This window comes from Perognathus longimembris, chromosome 10 (genome assembly GCF_023159225.1).
Source record: "Perognathus longimembris pacificus isolate PPM17 chromosome 10, ASM2315922v1, whole genome shotgun sequence".
NCBI classification, from domain to species: Eukaryota; Metazoa; Chordata; class Mammalia; order Rodentia; family Heteromyidae; genus Perognathus; species Perognathus longimembris.
Window position 1 is genome coordinate 38,751,927 of NC_063170.1, and position 22,179 is coordinate 38,774,105.

General features: G+C 42.3%; 1 protein-coding gene across 4 annotated transcripts in view; it reads right to left on the reverse strand.

Annotated features, from left to right (window-relative positions):
* Positions 1-22,179, reverse strand: part of Rftn1 (raftlin, lipid raft linker 1) — a 204,286-nt gene that overhangs the window by 113,733 nt on the left and 68,374 nt on the right. For all 4 annotated transcript variants that reach the window (XM_048355927.1, XM_048355925.1, XM_048355926.1 and 1 more), the window contains exon 3: positions 5,017-5,203. In XM_048355927.1, the coding sequence (XP_048211884.1) occupies positions 5,017-5,203 (187 nt within the window). The remainder of the gene's footprint in view (positions 1-5,016; positions 5,204-22,179) is intronic.

Sequence of the window (22,179 nt, forward strand, 5' to 3'; positions counted from 1 at the left end):
GTAGAGTTGTTGGGTGACCAGCACAACACCAGGTAAGGAATTAGTCAGGTCCTCTGCGTCCTTACCCATCAGGCATGGTCCACAGACGTGCAGCATCAGCAACATCTGGGAGCATGCAAGAGACACAGCAGCCCGACCACTCCAGACTAGCTGAATCAGACTCTGCTTTTTACAACAGCCTCAGGATCTTCACAGATGCTGGTAAGACACATTAGCTGGAGGAGCGCCACTCTGAAGCTGGGGATGTGCTTATAAGGTGCTGCCTGACTACTCTACCCCCAAGCTACTAGAGCTGATTCAAAACTTTGGCAAAGTTGCAGGATATAAAATAAACCCTCAGAAATCAACGGCCTTTCTCTATGCTACCGACCCGAAGACCAAGGCGGAAATAAGGAAAGCAACTCCTTTTGCAATAGCCCCCCAAAACATAAAATACCTAGGAATAACCTTAACTAAAGAAGTGAAAGACCTCTTTGAGGAGAACTTTAAAAGCTTGAAAAATGAAATTATGTCAGAACTAAGGAAAAGGAAAAACCTCCCATGCTCCTGGATTGGGAGGATTAATATAATCAAAATGGCAATATTGTCAAAGGCTATCTACAAATTCAATGCAATACTCATTAATATCCCAACACCATTTTTTAAGGAAATAGAGGAAGCAATCCAGAAATTCATATGGAACAATAAAAGACCTAGAATAGCAAAAACAATCCTAAGCAGAAAGAACAGTGCTGGAGGAATTACAATTCCCAACATCAAGCTGTATTATAAAGCTATATTAATAAAAACAGCTTGGTATTGGCACCGGAACAGGCCTGAAGACCAATGGAACAGAATTGAAGACCCGGAAATGAACCCACAGAACTACGCCTACTTAATCTTTGATAAAGGAGCTAAAACAATAGTTTGGAAGAAAGATAGCCTCTTTAACAAATGGTGCTGGCAAAACTGGCTCAACACATGCAACAAACTAAAACTAGATCCTTATATATCACCCTGCACCAAAATCAATTCCAAATGGATTAAAGACCTCGAAATCAAAACAGACTCCCTGAAAACACTAAAGAAGGAGTAGGAGAAACACTTGGGCGCTCCTTGGCGCAGGACGTAACTTCCTTAACAATGACCCAGAAAGGCTACAAATCAAAGAAAGGTTGGACAAATGGGACTGCATCAAACTGCAGAGCTTCTGCACGGCAAAGGACATAGCTCGCAAGATAAACAGAAAGCCCATAGACTGGGAGAAGATCTTTACCGGCCATTCAACGGACAAAGGCCTCATCTAGAACTAAAAAATTTACCTTCTTCCAAAACAAAACCGCAAAGAACCAATAGCCCCCTCATCAAGTGGGCTAAAGACTTACAAAGAGACTTCTCTGATGAGGAAATGAGAATGGCCAAGAGACATATGAAAAAGTGCTCTACATCACTGGCCATAAAAGAAATGCAAATCAAAACAACATTGAGATTCCATCTCACCCCAGTAAGAATGTCATATATCAAGAAAACTAACAATAACAATTGTTGGAGGGGATGTGGCCAAAAGGGAACCCTTCTTCATTGTTGGTGGGAATGTAAACTGGTTCAGCCACTCTGGCAAGCAGTATGGAGATTCCTCAGAAGGCTAAATATAGAACTCCCCTATGACCCCACTTTTGGGTATCTATCCAAAAGACCACAAACAAAATCACAGTAATGCCACCAGCACAACAATGTTCATCGCAGCACAATTTGTCATAGCTAGAATCTGGAACCAACCCAGATGCCCCTCAGTAGACGAATGGATCAGGAAAATGTGGTACATATACAAAATGGAATTTTATGCCTCTATCAGAAAGAATGACATTTCCCCATTTGTAAGGAAATGGAAGGACTTGGAAAAAATTATACTAAGTGAAGTGAGCCAGACCCAAAGAAACATGGACTCTATGGTCTCCCTTATGGGGAATAATTAATACAGGTTTAGGCAAGTCATAGCAGAGCATCACAAGGGCCCAATAGCTATACCCTTATGAACACCTAAGATGATGTTAAGTGAAATGAACTCCATGTTATGGAAACAATTGTTATATCACAGTTGTAACTACTTTCAACGTCCCATCTGTATCTGTAGCTTCTATTACTGATGATGTTCTTGTATCACCTTCCTGTGGTTGTACCTACACTATCTCTGTAATCTTATCTGAGTATTTTGGAAACCGTGTATACTGGTATTAGAAGTAGGAAATTGAAAGGGAATACCAAAATTGAGAGACACAGGGTAAAAAAAGACAAACAACTACAAAAGCAATACTTGCAAAACTGTTTGGTGTAAGTGAACTGAACACCTCAGTGTTTCCCCAAAGGGAAAGTGGGAGGAGGGGGTGGGAAGGGACAAGGTAACAAACAGTACAAGAAATGTATCCAACGCCTAACGTATGAAACTATGAAACTGTAACCTCTCTGTACATCAGTTTGATAATAAAAATATAAAAAAAAAAGGTGCTGCCTGACTGTATGCCAAGTCCTCCAAACACTGTGCCCAAGAGAATAGTCTAAGGAAGGGGATCCCTGGAGGGGATCCTCCTGAGGATGCCTACGGGATCTACTGTGGCCAGAGTACCAGGTACTTCCTTTCTCAAATTCTCTTTTATTTGAAGACTGTTGAGTAGTAAAATGAGAGAAAAGGGTCAACAAAAGTACAGCATTATCTAAGATCAAAGATATCCTAGCCGGGTGTTAGTGGCTCACGTCTGTAATCCTAGCTACTCAGGAAGCAAAGCTCTGAGGATCATGTTCAAAGCCAGCTTGGGCAGGGAAGTCCATGAAACTCTTACCTCCAATTAACCACCAAAGTAAAGCTGTGGCTCAAAGTGGTAGAGTATTAGCCTTGAGTAAAAAAGCTCAGGGACAGTGTCTAGGCCCCAAGTTCAAGCCCAGGAGAGACAGAAAAAAAAACTCAGTTCATAAAAATTGTGCAGAGCCAGGAACCAGTGGCTCATGCCCATATTCCCAGCTACTCAGGAGGCTAAGATCTGAGGATTGCAGTTTGAAGTGAGCCTAGGCAGGAAAGTCTGTGGGACTTTATCTCCAATAAACAACTCAGAAAAAGCTGGAAGCAGCACTGTGGCTCAAGTGGTAGAGAGCTAGCCTTGAGTACAAAGAGGCTCAGGGACAGCATCCAGGCCCCAGGACTAGAAAAAAAATTGTGGGGTTAGTAACATAGGAACAGAACATGCACCAGGTCAAGACATGCACTTACAAGTGTTACACTTCCTGGGAGCAAGTCAGAGCAATGCATGCTGCCATCTGTATGACCATGACAAATAACCTCTGTGCCTTAGTTTCCTTGCCTGTACAACAGGGATACAATGTCAATGTGCAGCTGATGACAAAGATGAAATGATGCTTGTAATACTTGATACATGAGTGCTAGTGTGAGCTATCAGCATCATATATACCCTATGTGTTGGTGTCATTAAATTAATGTGGCCCCCCCAGAATATTTCCTCTCATGATGAACTTCGTGATCCACAGCCAATGGAAATAAAGAATCCATTATGCATTAAAGGTATACCTGAAGCTAAGTGTCAGCCCGCAGAACATGCAGAGACTCTGTTCTTTACAAGAGAGATTCACTACCCACCCCCCCTTCAAGTCCAGAGCCTGGCCAACCACAAAAATAAAGAGAAGTCCATCATAGTCAAACAATCTGTCACCCTGCCACAGTCCTTTGGGAGCCCAACACTTGGGATCTCAAAGCAAAACAAGTTCCATGTCATTCCTTCTGTAACAGATGGTCAAGGGACAAGTCTGATTTCCTTTCCCAAACTTCACTTCTTACTCTTTCAGTGAAAATAGCAAAGACACAGTCTGCTATCTAGTCCATCTTTTGTCATTAAAAGTTAATATTGCTCCTTGGGAAAGACTAATCCCACCTCTTCTCCTAATTAGGCCCAATCAGAATGTAAGAATAAAATGTCAACTGGACAGATCAAAGTGAAAAACATCATGAAAGCCTAGGAAATCAAAATCAAGATCCTATGAGTGATAGCATTTGATTTGGGTAGTGTTTTCTTCCCAGACACAGGCAAAGAATAGAACTCATACTGGTTTTGAAATCTTAAAGAATGTCTAGAACTTGGAGGAAGATACAAAATTTGTATATGGCCTTTAACAAAACCATTGTGATGACTGGACATACATAGTGGTACACACCTGTAATCCTAGCTGTTTGGATGGTGAAGAAAAGAGGATGATGGTCCAGGCTAGCCAGAAAACAGTGAGAGATCTGAAAAACAAACTAAAAGCTGAAGGGGTCAGGCACCTGTGGCCCACGCTTGTAATTCCAGCTACTCAGGAGACTGAGATGTGAGGACTGAGGATCAAAGCTGACATGGGCAAGGAAGTCCATGAGACTCTTATCACTAGTTAACCATCAAAAAGCAAGAAATGAAGGTGTGGTTCAAGTGGCAAATGACAATCCTAGAGCAAAAGCCAATCAAGAGCATGAAGCCCTGAGTTCAACTCCTAGTAGTGGCATGTACACACATGCATACACATACATACACATACACACAAACAAAAGGCCTGGAGACATGGCTAAAGTGGATGTTTGCCTACCAAGCACAAGGCCCCTAGTTCAATCTCCAGTACCTCCAAAACCAACCAAATAAACAGAGCCATTGTGTTTTCTAGCTAAGCTTTTAAGAGTAATATGATCACTACATTTTTCACTAGCTGGTACCATTAGTAGAAATATTTCCTCAGAGGAGACATTTTTCCAGCTGAGTTACTGCAATAAATGAAAGCTGGGGTATAAAATAGAACTTGCTACTTAAAGTTGGGTATGGCACTTGATTTTCATCCCAGGATGCTATGAAACTTCTCTCTGGTTGTCTAGTGTTTCTGGCTTACCTGTCAGAGGGGCAGAGGGGCCGAGGGCCCAGGGACGAGCATGTAAACTCACCTTATCCTTTCCCTTCCCCTCCTCCGTTCAGTAACCTCAGGCCCCTCAAGGCACAAACCCCTCCTTACCTGTCCGTTTTCTTGACCAAGATGGCCCTGAAGATGTGCTCGAGCGGCATCTTCTCCCGCATGTGAGTCGGCTGCACGAAAGGGTGCAGGGCGGCCAGGGAGAAGCCCTGCTGGTACAGCTCCAGGAGCTGGGCAGGCAGGTCCCTCAGGGAGGTCAGCCTCACCGCCGATGACCTGGGGAGCTCCTCTGGAGTGGAGAGGAGAGAAACCATCACATACCTAACAGACCACCTCCCAGCCTGCCCAAGTCCCTCTCCCCTCACCTGGGGGAGGACCCTCTGGGTCTTCACTGTTCGCAACGACACTTTATTAAATAGCCTGCCATTTTCCAACCCCACCCAAGCGTCAACAACTGGGTGGGGTTTTATGTGTTTTATATCTACAGCCATCACTTTCCATCTCCAGGGACAGAAGGAGAAAAGGACAGAGGCAGAGGGAATGGCAGAAGAGAGAGGGGAAAGAGAAGATGGAGACTGGAGAAAGAGAGGAGAGAGACAGAGAGAGGAAAAAGATGAAGAAGAGTGTACAATTAAGGCAACGTTTTATGACACGGGTGTAAATTCCATAATCTGTAATGAAACCACTGCTTCTCTCCCACTTTAAGAATAGAAAAATGGACAAAGCATATAAGCATAGTTGCCATATATATATTTATATGTGTGTACATATATATAGTCTTTGTTTGAAAAATCATTCAGAATTACTCAACATTAGAACTGAACACTTCAAAACAAGTAGTATTTTTCACCTACTGAACTATTTTAAAATTTGAATTTTAAATTTACTCATTTCTGAGAAGAGCTGACAAGGTTCAAAAGTCAAAGGGTAGAAATTAGCATGCGGTGAGAAGTGTACAGCACAGACAGATCCCTGGTCGCCTTTCTCCCTCAAGGCAGCTAGCAGTCTCCATTGGCAGTTCCTGAATTCATACACAATAGGCTTACACACAAATGCAGTATAGCATCATACACTCACTTTCCATTGATTAGCAACGTGCTTCACTCACAGACTGTGTCCTAGCAGCCACACAGAGTTGGTCTTCACTCGTTTCCTGCAGAACTCTTACACATTATATCACAAATCATACAAACCTTAGCTTCTATAAGGCTTTGAGAAAAATGATCAATCTGGAGCTAGGTGCTCATAGCTAATTCCTAAAATCCTCGTTATTCAGGAGGCTGAGAGCCAGAGGATCGTGGTCCAAGGTCAGCATGAGCAGAAGAGTCCATGAAATTTCATCTTCAAAATAACCAGCAAAAAGCTGTGCTGGAGGCGTGGTTCAAGTGGTACAGCATCAGCCAAAGAAGTGCAAGACTCTAAGTTCAAACCCCAATACTGGCAAAAAAAAAATCTATCATACCTGTACGACTTCACACATGTGTACATATGGCACATTTAAAACATGGATTCCTAAAGTCAAGTGTGGTAGTAGACATCTTTACTCTCAGCACTCAATAAGCTGAGGTAACAGGGTCACAAGTTCAAAGCCAGACTGAGCTACACCAAAGAAAAGGTCAATAAAAATAAATTCTTAGTTGTAGAATTGCTGAATGATAAATAACTTCTTCAGATATTCCCAGATTTCCTCTGAATAGGGGGTATGGAGTTGTTTTTTGCCATTGGTGACACAAAAAAAGGTTTCCCATGTCCTGGATAAAGTTCTTATAAGAAAAATAAATCCCTGTAAAGTGGCAACTTATCCTTCTCCTATCACATCACTTGCATTAAATATTTCATATTTAAGTGTTGTACAACCCTTTCTGTGAACTACCTGTGAGTAATCTTCATCTCATTTTCTACTGGATTATTGATCATTTTTCCTATTGGTTTACAGTAACTCTTTTTATATCAAGAAATTTAGTTTTTATTTTGATACCAGTTGAAAATATCTTCCCCAAATTTGCCTTCTGTCTTTGCATAAGGTGTGCTTTCCCATGCAGAATTTCTTTATGAAGTTGCTTTATCCATCTTATTTTCAATGGCTTTTGAGTTTTATGTTATTATGACAGAAAGAACTATAAAATCACTTCCTGTGAGTTCTTATACATACTTCAGGGTTTTGTTTTGTTTTTTGCCATAACCTAGTTTCAAATTTTTCTCACGTAAAGCATGCAATGTGAATTCAATCACCCTAGATTCTATCCACTTATCTGTGACTTGAGACTTTAATCCCATATTAATAAATATATTTTGGTTTATCCCTGCAATATTATTTTGTATAACATTACTTTTTATTATTTTTTTGTATCTGTTTAGGCTACTTCTTGAATTTCCCTATCTTCCTGTTTATCCTCTAAATCTTCTTGTCTAATTTGTTTTTCCAGATCATCTTTGAAAACCATTCTTCAGACTCCTCTTTAGTCCTCTCAAAAACGGTGATATTTTTTCTTGGCTTGTATTCACGGTACTGCTCCAGTAAAAGAGAACAGACGCTGTCCAGTGAGCACCAATTCTATGGTCTCCCTCACTGGTGATGATTAGTATATGCTAGGGTAGTCCTAGCAGATGACCACAATAGCTCAATAGCCATGTACAGATGATCACATAAGATGACGCTAAGCAAAATAATCTCCAAAATATAGAAAAAAGTGGCTTATGATTGATATTATTTTTAACGTACTATGTGAAATTACTTCTTTTTTCTTCTGTTCATTTTCCCTAAGATTTAGTCCCTGTTGTCTATTTGATGCTGGTACCCTGGGTATTTTATATGAATCTGGGTATTTTGTCTGAATTAGGGAAGGAAAGGGGAACATCAAAATGGTGAGACAAAGGGTAAAAGGTGAACCAATGAAACAGCAATACTTATAAGACAATATGTTGTAAACCAACTGTACAACTCGGGGGGAGGGATTGGGGAGGAGGGAAGGTGGGAGAAAATGAGAGGCTGGGTAACATTGTTCAAAAAGAAATGTACTCACGACCTTATGTAACTGTAACTCCTCTGTATATCACCTTGACAATAAAAAAAACCTGCATAAAACATAGCTGAAGGCATGGCTCAATGGTGTAACATCAATGTAAAAAGCACGAAGTCCCTGAGTTCAAACTCTCTTCCCCTCAAAATGAACATTTGATGTGTTAAGAGAACATGATTTTTTTAATCCTCTCTTTTCCTCCTTCTCTCCCATCCTCGCTCCCTCCCTCCCTCCCTTCTTTTTTTCTTAAGGTAGAGGTTCACTACATTGCCCAGGCTGGCCTCAAATCCCTAGAAATAAGTACTCCTGCCTCAGCTTCCTAAGTAGCTGGGATCACAGGTATGTGCCACCACACACAGCTAGAAGACAGGAATCTTGTCTCTGTTATGTTTCTTAGCCATATGAATGCTGTTGCCACCTAGAACTCTTGTGTGAAGGGAATAGTGGCCCACCATCAGAGAGGAGTGCTAAGAATCAGATGGAGAGCCGTGTACTGGTAGCTCACGCCTGTCATCCTAGCTACACAAAGCTAAGATCTGAGGATCACAGTTCAAAGCTAGTCTGGGTACCAAAGTCTTTTGTTAGACTCTTATCTCCAAGTAACCACCAAAATATAGATTTGGTTCAAGTAGTGGAGCAAAAGCTTTGAGCAAAAAGAGCTAAGCTAGAATGCCAAACCCTGAGCGTGCGCACACACACGCACACACACGCACACAGACGCACACATACACACACACACCACACATACAAATCAGATGGAGAAATGTGTGAATAAACAAAGCCCGAAACCATCACAGTGACTGGAGCCAGCAGGGGTGAGTGGGTGCCTGGCAGGGGCTGATTGGTGAGGAATGGAGCCACTAGATCATTCTCCATCTCTACCCTCACCCCTAACTCGCCACACTCCCAAATCACTGCACTAAAAACATTAGTCAATCAACAGCTCCTATGGCTTAATGCTTCCTGAATAAAACATAGTACATTAAAAGTCTTCATCTTAAATTTTATTCTGTCAAAACTCAGCAATTTTATGGCTTTAATTTTTAGTATGCATGTCACCAAAGTAAGTTTAGCTTCGTGGTTAAAGAAACAAATAAAAAAATGAATCTCAGTAAGCCTATCACAATAAAAAAAAAAGGCTCCTATTGTAAACTTGATTAAAGGCTTTCATTTCACATTTGTATTTGAACCCTAACCTTAAAAACATAAAAGCAAAAGACTTAGCTCTTATTAAGTGGTCAATCCTCCAATGCATAACTGGGAAAATACATGAAGGAATGCTTTATCTGTTGGGATGCAAACAGTAACCGCAACCTTCAGGTCTGTTTCCCACCCTACCTACCCATGGGGTAAGTGCTCTACCACTTCATTTACCAATAGTCACCTGATTTCAGTTACTGATTATGGAGTGTTGGGTTAAGTCATAGATCCCCTCCTGATCTCTTGGGCACTCTGTTTACAAAATAAAGACCTTGGATAGGCAAATAGGAAGGGCACGCCTGCTTTACAAACAGAATCATTTTATTATTAACGCTTGAAGACTAAGTGAAAAATGATATTGGGTAAAAACAGTGTCAACAGAAGGAGTTCCCAGGAATAAGGAGCACGGCATGTGCAGTGGGTGGGGAGATGGGAAGACAGAAAGGCACCTGCTGTCAGGGAACACTGCTGGCCAAGGGGCTGCTCCTGCCCGCTCCAGTGGAGGGAATTCTATCCTGCGCTCTGTTATCTAGAGTGCGAGAGTCTTCCCAGGGACTTCTGGGAATGGAAAAGATGCCTGCTCAGTTCTGGGAGAGACGGTGTTGCTTGAGGAACAACACTGGGGTGGCAGCAGGGTTACAGGAAATGTGATGGCTACTCTAAAGTCACTTTGGCTTCCTGGCCCATAAGAAGCCACCACATGACAAGTTGAAGTTCCCAATTTTCTCTTCTCACATAAAGGATGAAGGACACAGAAGAGACAGTCTTATACTCCAGTGACAGGAAACACCACCCTATTCAGAGAGGACCATCACACTTTGCTCTCCACTCACTCACTCACCTGACCCATCCTGTAGTCACATCTACAGCCGTCAGCCTGCAATCCTTGGCCAGGCTGGACAGCTCTGCTCCCAAACCAGCCCACTGCTCTGTCCTACTGCAGAGCAAGGCTGGTTCCCTGAGTGGCTTGTCCTAAGTACCTCCGCCAGGGCAGAGGCTCTTCTACAAGATATTAACACTGGAAATTTATTATAATCTAAATAGTGGTACTGGCACAAAAACCAATGCAAAGCATCAAAGGAACAATAATCAATCTGGAGTACATTCAGGTAGATGTCGAAAGTCTTAGCTATAAGAAAGGGGTGATCTGGGCTGGGCATATAGCCTAGTGGCAAGAGTGCCTGCCTCGGATACACAAGGCCCTAGGTTCGATTCCCCAGCACCACATATACAGAAAACGGCCAGAAGCGGCGCTGTGGCTCAAGTGGCAGAGTGCTAGCCTTGAGCGGGAAGAAGCCAGGGACAGTGCTCAGGCCCTGAGTCCAAGGCCCAGGACTGGCCAAAAAAAAAAAAAAGAAAGGGGTGATCTGATCTGGTGACAAAGCTAGGTCACTCAAATAAGCACTGTTGGCAAAGGTGGATGCCCAGAAGAAAATAAAGTCAGATCCCTACCTCACACCCTAACAGGGTAGTTCTCACTGGTGCATGAGGAGGAGCTACAGACTGTTGGCAATGTCTGAAAACACTTGTGATATTTTATCACAACTGCAAGGACAGTGGGCTGCTTCTAGCATCCCACTGGGTAGATGCCAGGGACACATCTAAATGTCCTATAACATATAGCATTAAAGACACAGAAAGATCTGGTTCAGACCTGAAGGCCATAAACTAGGTTCCTGGGATTAACAAGAGACACAAGCTGGAGGAACAATGATGAACCCTGAAGCCTCACTCAGTGCTAGGGGGAAGAATCTCCTCCCTCCAGTCAGGTTACTTCCAGTGGGCATGTAGACCCAAACATACAAAAAATTCTAATTTTTTTCTTTTTTTCTTTTTTCAGATCTGAGGACTGGACTTGGGACCTTGCGCTTGCCAGGCAGGTACTCTTCCACTGAGCTAAATCCCCAGCAAGAACTTCTAATTCTTACTTAAGAAGCCAACAATTAGGTGAAGGAAAAGGGTGACACTGTCCAAAAAGAAATGTACTCTTACCTGACTTATGTGACTATAACCTCTCTGTACATCACCTTTATAATAACAATAAAAATATTTATAAAGAGCAATCACCAAGCTCTGTTGGCTCACATCTATAATCTTAGCTACTCAAGAAATTGAGATCTAAGAAACAAAGTTCAAAGACATCCTGGGCAAAAAAGTCTGTGAGACTCTTATCTCCAATTGCCCAGTATAAAGCTTAAAGTGGAGTTGTGGTTCATGTGGTAGAACACCAGCTCTGAGTGAAAAAGCCGAGTAAGAGTGCAAGGCTTTGAGTTCAAGCCCTAGTACTGACACACACACACACAAACACACACACACACACACACACACACACAGAGCTAGAAATCATAATTCTCCCAATTGTTGAATTTTCAGCCCCACATGGCTCATAGAGAGGAACTGGTGAGCTACGAGTGTAGGAGGGGCATTTGGTAAGTGTGGAAGGGCAGATGCCCACATCTGTAACTGATCCTCAAAGTGTGCCTGACCAGTCACACTGCTATCATCCCTATGCCAAAGGCTCTGGGGACACAGCTACAAGTGTGTGACAATGGCCTCCATTTTCCGATCCCCTCCTTTTCTCTGTGGTGTGGAGATGAGCAACGAGTTTGCAACCATTCAATTATATTGTGAATCCCCCGGATCTCATTGTTTTCCTGACTCAATTACCAACAACAGGTTTTCCTAAAATTAAAATGTGGAAACTGGCTGGTGAAAATGTATTTCGGGATGGCATGAGAACACAAAGGTCTTTTGAAATCCATGAAGTTGTTTTTCATGCAGAAAAATAACTCCATATAAATAAACTATTATTCCGAGAGTTTACAAAAAAAAAGAGAGAGAAGGAATGAAAACATAGGAAAGAAAAAACAATCCACAGAACCACATTATTTCACAACACTCCTGGGATAAGGCAGGTTTTGGTTTTGCTATGACAAGGTTTTATTTAGCATAAACATTCTGCAGCCCCATTTATTTCCTGGGAATGAAGCTCTTCAGAGGTCTATGGGAGGCAGGAATGATGTTTTTGCTGTTCTACACTTGAATATTGGGCAGGAACCAGCCTCTATCACAAGGCAGAAACTGCACCAGCCCCTGCACACTCCTGCCAGAGACAGTGACAGTCACAGCTCCGATTACTTTGTCCAGCAATCATTTGTGTCGCTAACCCAATTATTCAAGGTCTGAGTTTGCTTTTCTAATTACGCCTGCTAATGGATCTGTCAGTACCCAGGAGCATGTGTGAGGGAGACGGCCTCCCAAGGAAACCTCCCTCATTGGTGAGGTGAGGCTCATAGGAACACTGTTCAACCAAAGCTTATTTCTTTCCATTAGTTGGCCTTGGCTTTAGAGTCAATCTAGTTTAGGACAACAATAGAATCGATCACTTTTCAATGTATAGGCAAGGAAAAGAAAACTCAATGTTTTACATAATATTTGAAACCCATATCACCTACACATCACTCCTAAATATGCACAGCAAGTTTAAACTTGCATTTTAGGACTCAGATTTCTGTCCTCTTCTCTCGTTTCTAAGACTAAGAAAAACGAGGAAAAAACAAAAAGTCATATTGCAAAACCATATCTTTAATAATACTACTTTTATTTTTTCAATTCAAGCAAAATTCCAAAACCAAAAAGTTACCACTTTAAAGTAACCATTCAGTGGCATTTAGGATTATAATGGTGCAAAATTACCAGCTATATCTAGCCCTAAGACACTTTTACTAGCCCACAGGAAACCTTGTACCCACTACCCAGCTCATTCTTCTTTCCCTTCCCCCACCAGCTATCCATACACATTGACAAAACACTATTCTTATTTTAACTTTAACTTGCACTTCGCTGTATTTTTAAAGTGTTACCGTGTTTAATATACATACAACTATTGAAGCAACCTAAAACTCTATCTTAGCAAATTTCTAGCATACCATAAAATGTTGATAACTACAGCCTTCATGTAATGAGTAAGTCTCTAGACTTATTCATCCTACCTAACTCTAGCTTCCTTACCACAGCCTATCATCTCCTAGCACCACTGTGCATTTACTTAGGATTCTACATGTAAGTGAGATTGTGCAGTTCTGTATCTTTTGTTCTGTGCCTGGATTATTTCACTTAGCTGCATGTCCTCTAGGCTCATCCATGTTGCTGCGAATGAAGGATCTTCATTCATTCAAAAGGCCAGTCCTAGAGCTTGAACTCAGGGCCTGGCCTTTGTCCCTGAGTGTTTTTGCTCAATGCTAACCTCTTGAACCACAGCTCCACTTCCTTTTTGTGTGTGTGTGGGAGGGAGGATGCTTAATTGGAGATGAAAGTCTTACAGACATTCCTGCCAGGATGGCTTTGAACCTCCATCCTCAGATCTCAGTCTCCTGAATAGCTAGGATTACACGTGTGAGCCACCAGTGCCCAGCAAGATCATCTTTTTGTAAGATGAAAAAATTCCATTCTACCTATCTATTTCCAGCTGGCTGTCTATCTAGGGACACACACACACACACACACATACACACAAATATATCCCACCACAGTTCCTTATTTGTCCACTGAAAAACACTAGGGACATTACATTACCTTGGTTCTCATGAACGATGCCACAACAGACACAAGAGTGAGGTGATGACTTCATGTCCTTGGGGTACATACCCAAGAAAGGGACTACAAGGTCACACAGAGTTCTCTTCTGAATTTCTTTGGTATTCTCCATACTACTTTTTGTTGTTTTGGGTTTTTTTGTAGTGCTGGTATTGGGACTTGAACCCAGAGGCTTGCTTACTTGCTTCAGATTTTTTGCTAAAAATTGGCACTCTACCACTTTCAATTTCACTACTTGTTTTTTGATGGTTAACTGGAGATAAGATTTCCATAGACTTTCCTGACCTAAATGGCTTTGAACCATCACCCTTAGATCTCAGCCTCCTGATCAGCTAGGATTACAACCATGAGCCACCAGTGCCAGGCTCCTCCATATTGTTTTACACAGTGGCTACAACCACTGTGATTCTACCAGCACAGGTGTGTAAGGGCTTCCTTACTAGCTATCATTTGTCTCTTTGACAAAAGCCATTCTAAGAGTGTGAGGTGACAGCTCACTGTGGATTAGATTTGCATTTCCAGTGGTGGCTATGTTAATCAGCACCCTTTATATACTCAGTCTTCTCTTAAAATATGTCTACTCAGCCATTTTGCTGATTATTTCAATCAGGCTATTTGGTTGTTGCTATTGAAGTGTGCAGCTCTAAAGCTCACTCTTAATATCCTGACTAAATCCTGGACAAACACTGAGGGGACTCAGTAAGACAAGAAGCACTTCTTTCAGCTTCTACAGAGCTGGGCTTTTGTGGGTCAATCAGGAAGTAATTGACAAAGCAACAGATAAGCTGCCTCATCAAGTGAGTTCTTAAGAGGCAGTAGTTAAAGCATCAAATTGCCATGGCAACAGAGGAGGGGTCAAGTAGTTATTGGTCTGCTACACACTTCAAAGGGTCACATGTAGCCACTCAATTACACACACACACACACACACACACACACACACACACACACACGTACTGTCAAAACTTCAGTGATGAAATGCTTAAAGGGACCTACCTGGGTCATTTTCATGAGATGAGCATTACTACATTTTGTCCAAAGAATTCTTCAGGAAGGGTGTGAGTATAGGATGTGTGTGTGTACCAAATTCAGGGCCTGGGAACTGCCCCTGAGCTTTTTAGCTAAAGGCTAACATTCTACCACTTGTGCTCTGCTCCTTTGAGTGGTTAATTGGAGATAAGAGTCTCAAAGTCTGTCCTGCCTGAGCTGGCCTGGAATGGAGATGCTCAGATCTCCAGAGTAGCTAGGATTTCAGGCGTGAGCCACCAGCATCCAGTAAGAAGGTGTTTTCAAAACCAGCAGCCCTAGTTCTCTCACTGCTGAGATTTAGATGTTGATATCCATATATAAATTGAATCCTGGAATATTATGAAATATTTCACACACTTAAATATACATTTGCTGGAGAAGGGTGGACACAAAGGGCTACTGATGTCTTCAGAACTTCTAATCAAACTGGTCCACACCAAACCCATGAAAAGTTATTAGTATATCAAGAGCCAGAAGGCAGCTTGCTAGTGTTACCTTATGAGGCTTCCCTAATTGAGCGAGACAGCATGGCAGCTGATGCTCCAGTAGTTAGCGCTCCTTTGATTCTGAGAGTACATTAAACTGATTGCATCAAAGACAAGCCACTAATGAATATGTACAAACAATATGGAAATTCAAGTGTTTAGGATGTAAATGAGTCCCTATATGGATTCCTATGACAAAGTCTCAAGACGTTGTGTAGGAATAATCAGCCCTGAGAATATAATGCTGCTGTGGCACTGGATCAGAGAAGGAATTCATCTTCACAAAGGGCCTTTCCAGAAGCATCAGTTGTTTAGAATGTGTGGCAAAGCAAAGGGTCCCGATGAAAGAGTGACGCCCATGAGGTGCAGATACTGATCCCACACATATATTTTGACCCTGGAGCCACTGTGGCTCCTCACAGCCCACACATGTTGCCCCCCCACCCATCACCTGGAAAAGTCACCAGGAGCCAAGCAAGGCCACCAGCTTGCTCAGAGCAAGAAGTGACACAGCACACCTGTCTAGCCTGGAACAACCAAGTATGATTTTAATTCCCACATCCACACAATACGTGGCCCTTTCGGTTCCCACATCCTCAGGATACAGGGTCTTGCAGTGGTAGGAAGGCTGGCGAGACCAACAATCTATGCTAACAAACTTATAGCCGATCCCTGGTGGCTTACAATCCTAGCTACTCAGGAGGCTGAGATCTGAGCATCACAATTCGAAGGCAACCAAGGAAGAAAAGTCTGTTATCTCCAATTAACCACCAAAAAAAAAGTAAAAACCAAAAGTGGAGCTGTGGCACAGTGGTAGAGCACTAGCCTTGAGCAGAAAAAGCTAAGGGATCGTGCCCAGGCCCTGAGTTGAAGCCCCAGAATCAGCAAACACCTCCACTCCCACCTCCCCCCAGGAAACATGAGCAAGATCTATAGCTCTGTTTTGGAGTGACACATGGACTTCATGGAAGAAAGCCTGACTTACAGCAATGCTTGTATTCTTCTCGCCCATTTGTGTAACAACCAAACCAAACCAAACCTTTATACACATGTCCCGAGGTCCACAAAAGCTCAGAGAGGGCATGAAAGATAACCCAGCAGGAGGCCAACATGACTAAATTAAGGGGAAGGAAACTGGGCAAGTAGAGACCATCAAGGATTTTTTAATAATATTATTTTCAACGCTTCATTTCAAAATAAGAGAAATAATGTTAATGAGACAGAGCTGTGTAAGAGACAATTGCAGTGGAACAACATTATTAAGTTTTTCATCAGCCAATGTCAGGACCAGAACATCCTCTAAATTCTATGGGACTAAAAAAAATTCCAGAAACAAGACAGAAGAGAGGAAGGGAGCATAGGTGAGGGTAAAAGACAAAAAAAGGTGGAAAGGGAATCTTTCTTTGTCCACACTAGGTAATTATGAGCACATGCATACACATGCAAACACACACACACACACACACACACACACACGCACACACTTCTGTCTGTCTCCATCTCTCTCACACACTTAAGTTCTCTACCTGTAATGTCCAAAATGTTGGCCACTAGTCATATGGAGCTACTGAGAATTCAAGACGTGGCTAATCTGAACTTAGTGTGCTAAAAAGTATTAAAGACTGAAAGATTCAACATGAAAAAAATGACTGTAAAATATCTAAGTTAGAAGTATTTTATGTTCAGAACAAACAGAAATGGAAATATTGTGTATATAGTGAGACTAAGTAAATGATATTATTAACATCAATTCTACTTGGTTCCTTTTACCTTTTTAAAATGTGGCTCCTAGAATACTGAAAATTACAGTGGCTCAAAGTGTTTTTCCATTGGACAGGGCTGTTCTGTATCATTACCAACCAATCACTCATTGCACAGCATCTGTCACAACTTTTCATTATATAAATTACTGACTACTTTAAAAAAAATTTTTTTTTGGCCAGTCCTAGGGCTTGGGACTCAGGGCCTAAGCACTGTCGCTGGCCTCTTTTGCTCAAGGTTAGCACTCTGCCACTTGAGCCACAGCATCATTTCTGGCCTTTGCTATATATGTGGTGCCGAGGAATCAGACCCAGGGCCTCATGCATACGAGGCAAGCACTCTTGCCACTAGGCCATATTCCAAGCCCTCACTGACTTTTTTCCCTATCTTCTCCACTAAATAAATTCCACTAGGCCATGGCCCATACTGGGCTCATCCGCCAGCAAGCTGGGCAATCCAGAGTGCCCAAGAAGGCTCATTGACAGTAATGTCTCATGAAGAAATTCGGCACTGAAAATGTCATGCCAAGATGTGCTGCTTCTTCCGTCAAAGAGAGCCCATTACCAACTGTAGTCATTCTGGGAGAGGTAAGCCCCTACACACTTGGGTTCCAATGAAAGACTGCGATTTTTTTCTTTCTTTTTGTTATTTTATATATATATATTTTTTTTTATTATCAAACTGAATTACAGAGAGGTTACAGTTTCATACATTAGGCATTGGATACATTTCTTGTACTGTTTGTTACCTCATCCCTCATTCTGTGATTTTTTTTCTTAAAGCACACTTAGGGAGCTGGGAGTGTCCTGAGTTCTAACCACAGAAACAAAACATATTTGCTCTTGGAAAATTGTCAGCAAGTAAATTCCAAAAGAAACTTGGGGGGAATACTTTTTTAAATTGTGGTAAAATATACATAACAAAACATGAAAATCTAACTGTGTATATGTACGTGTATGTGTGTATATGTTTGTGTTAAGAACTAGAGTATGTTTTTGGTACACTGGGTATTGTATATATGCCTACCTGATCTAGGGAAGGGAAAGAAAAATCAAGGTGTAAGATATCACAAAAAATGTACTCACTGCCCAAAAAAGAGAAAAAAAAAAAGAACTAGAGTTTGAATTCAAGGTCTCACAAACTTCTTAGCTTTTTTGTTCAAGGCTGGCACCCTACCATGTGAGCCATAGCTCCACTTAAAGCTTCGGGTTGGCTAACTGGAGATATGTCTCTTGGGTTGGTTTCAAACCTTAATCCTCTGGTCTCAGCTTTTAAGTGGCATTAAAGACATTTGCCTAGTTATGTAACCATTGCCACCAGCCATTCTCCAGAAACTCTTCCTGGATCCAACTCCAGCTCCCAGCTAACTTCTCACATCAGCCCCAACACCTCACCTCCCATTCCTCATCTTTCCCTTTTCTGTCCCCACCAATGTGAGGAGACAGGAGAACCACAAAAGGAAAAAAGCTGCTAAGACTCAAGACAAAGAAAGTCACGAAGAGCTGAAATCACTCACAAAATGCCACCAGAAAAATCAAAGCAATGCTGGGTGCTGGTGACTCGTGCCTGTATTCCTCACTACTCTGGAGGCTGAGATCTGAGGATCCTGGTTCACAGCCAGCCTGTGCAGGAAAGTCCCTGAGGCTCCCATTTCCAATTAGCCACCTGAAAACCAGAAGTGGTGGAGCACTAGCCTTGAGCAAAAGAGCTCAGGGACAGTGCCCAGGCCCTGAGTTCAAGCCCCACAACACAAAAAATCAACAACAAAGCAAAGGGAGAATGCAAAAATGTCACCATGGTTTGTGGGACTTTTACCCCACTCAGAAGAAAACAAGAAATTTCCTAAGAAATATATACCCAAAGTGTGATCGTCAGAACTTTACCACTATCACAGAATCTCACATTGGTCAAAATAAAATTTGTACTTCAGTTTTCAAAAAAAATTGGATATAAAAATATAATGCCCAACAGAGACAGTTGGAAAGTTAAAAATTAATAGTGTACATGACTAGGTTTTTGACAATACATTCCACTCTCTGTGGGCTTAGCACAACTTCTACAAGGAAGCCTATTTTTTACAAAGGTGTTCCCCTACCCCTCAGACACCCCAGCAAATTTCTACCCACTGAGTCCCCTCTTCCATGCTGCAGGTCTAAATCCCATAATCCACATCACAGACCCATAAACCATTCATGAGACTCGCAGCCAGTCCCACACATAGTAAACACATTTAATGAATGATAAGTCTTCCATGTAAAATGTCACAAAGGATGCAACAAAACTCAGTCAAGTGAGAACGGGACCAAGACAGTTTTCAGAGTCTAAAGAAGGCTCCACACCTGCATTTTCAGCTTTGCATGAACAATTACCACGTGCTTGTGCAAACTCCCAAATTGGAACATGGAAATAGAAAATTGTACACACGAGTCGAGTGGCTCCAGCTCTGCTAACCAATTTGCATGCTAAATTGTCATCACACTCACTGGTTTATTTTTGCCCATGTAAGAGATGGCAGCTATAACGCCTTGGGGCTGCTTTTAGGAGACTTGTTTGGTTCCTGCTATAAAGAAAAGGGGCCCTAATGGTGTCAAGACCTTTACCAGTCCTTCGGATATATCCTAATCGGAAGAAGGACAGGCTGGGAATAAGATCAAGTGAAACAATGAACAATGGGCCAGGGAGATGCTCTTCACAGTAATTGAGAATAAATTTGCTGGAAATCATTTCTATTTACAACCTCCATGCAGACACACAGACACATACAAACAGACAGACATAGACACACATACACATGATGCAATCTATCAAGAGTCAGAGGTGAGATTGACTAACATGCATTGTACTTAAAAAGTGATTCATTGAATTGAAACCCTTTGCACAACTATATAAAGATACAGGAAGGGGAGGATGGATTTTAACTGGGCAGGGGAAATGCCCCTCCTAGTTTTCCAGTGATGGCTTATTGAGGGGGGCTGCTAAGAGATTAGCCTTTAAGATGGCCTTTGAGTCTGAAAAGCATCTATGTGCTCAGGAAAAAAAAAACCTGGAGGTTTTCTGACATTGTTTTTCTACCCTCCTGCCTCCTTTCTTTGCTTTTCTCCCTCCTAGCTGAACATACATATGCATGTTCAAAGTTTAGTATAAAAAAGTATGCAAAGTCATGGGTTGGGGTGTGTGTGTATGCACACCAATTCTGAGGCTTCAATTCAGGGCCTGGACACTGTCCCTTAACTTTTTCACTCAAGGCTAGCAATCTACCACTTGAGGCACAGTTCTGCTTCTGGCTTTCTGGTAATTAATTGGAGGTATGAGTCTTACAGGCTTTCCTTCCAGGGCTGGCTTTGAACTTCAGTCCTCAGATCTCAGCCCTCTTGAGTAGGCTGGATTACAGACCTGAGCCAGTGGCATCTGGCCAAAATCACTAATCTTCTATTGACATTTTAACATGATAAATTTTAATGTATTGGGTTAAATAAACTGTCTCATCAAAATTGTTTTAACTATATTTTTTGGGTGGTGGTGGGGATTAAACTCAGAGTAGCCACTTGGGCCATGCCTCATGTTATTATTGCTTGGCTTTCTTACTCATGGTTGGCACTCTATCATATGAGCCACACCTCTAGCCCAACTTTTTGACAGTTAGGTTGGAGAGAAAGGCTCTCAAACTCTTCCATCCCAGTTGGTTTTGAACCTTAGTCCTCTAGATCTCAGCTTCCTGTGTAGCTAGGATTACAAGCACCTGGCTCATATTTTCCTTTTTTAATGTGGCTATTAGATAAATTTAAGAGGCATTAATGGCTCACATTCTATTTCAGACAAGCAGGTCTAGTCTAGAACCTTCTGTTTTAAATAGATAAGTTTACAATAGATACATCAAGATCCAAGAAAACCTGATTGTTTTGTCTACTTTTCCTTTTGGTGCCAGTTTAATTGCGTAGTAAGCCTCTTTTAGTTACCAAGGGATGGGGAAGATTTACCAAAATCTTTCCAGGGTGGACTGAACAAGTAACTTTCCTCCAAGATGATGAAATCCTTGCTTTCTTCTACAGCCTGTTCCTTTTTTACAGTGGAGGGGGAAAAAGCAACAAAAATAATGGAAATGCAAAAAAATATAAAGCTTCACTTCCTTCACAGGCTCACAGTCCCTTGGCACCTGCTCTTCAAGAACTACTAGTAACACCATCACACTTGTTTCTGGAGTGTTCCTCAGTCAGGAGGTTCTCAACCTCTTGCTGCTTGCACATCCCAACACCTTCCTGTCACACCTCCCACCCGGTGGCAAAGGAGCCTGGAAGTCGCAGCTCTGCCACACTAGCTGGCGGCAGCACCCAGCTGAGATTCTTCATAGCAGAAGTGGCATGCCCGCATCCACCCCAGACCTTCTTATGGAGTCCCTGAAACACTTGGGATTAGGTTGCCCAATGATGTAGGTGACACCCCACAATCCCACCTTCTCCCTTGCAGGCTTAATAAAGGCATCCAAGGAGGTTCCACACGGTTCAACTTTCTCCCTTCCTGGGCTCCCGGGAGGGGTCCTGCCATCCATCCAGAATCCCCAGGGTTATAAGCAAGAATCCTGTGTCCTACCTTCTACAGGACACAGATCCTATGATGCAAAGAAAGTACAGCAACCTGGAGCTGGTTGGTCGGATACCTGCTAGTTACTTGGCAGGTCTGGCTATTGCAGAGTAATGGGTGGTGGACTGGCTCACATCCTGCTCTACAGCCTGATTGTCTGGGCTCGTAGTTCAGTGCCATGGCCCTACTAGTTGCATGTCCCTGCAGATTCTGTGTCTTATCTACATAGATAAAACTAGAACTGTGATCTCACTGGGCTCATATGAGGGTTGAGAAATTGCATAGAAAGCACCAGAACTGAGCCTGAAGCCCCCAACTGTTCTCTCTGTGGGCAGGGCTAAAACCAATAGTATCATCACTATTATTAAAAACCCAAAGCACCTCACAAATTACCACGCGACAGATTCTCACAAACGTAAATGTCTGAAGTCTCAATATTCTTCAGCTACATACAGGACTTTCCCAAGCCAGAGGCTACCTACTATTGCTAAACCCTGTTTTGGTGCTGATCCTGGGGCTTAAACTCAGGACTTAGGTACTATCCTTGAGCTTTTGGGATCAAGGCTAGTGCTCTACCACTTGAGCAGTGGCTCCAC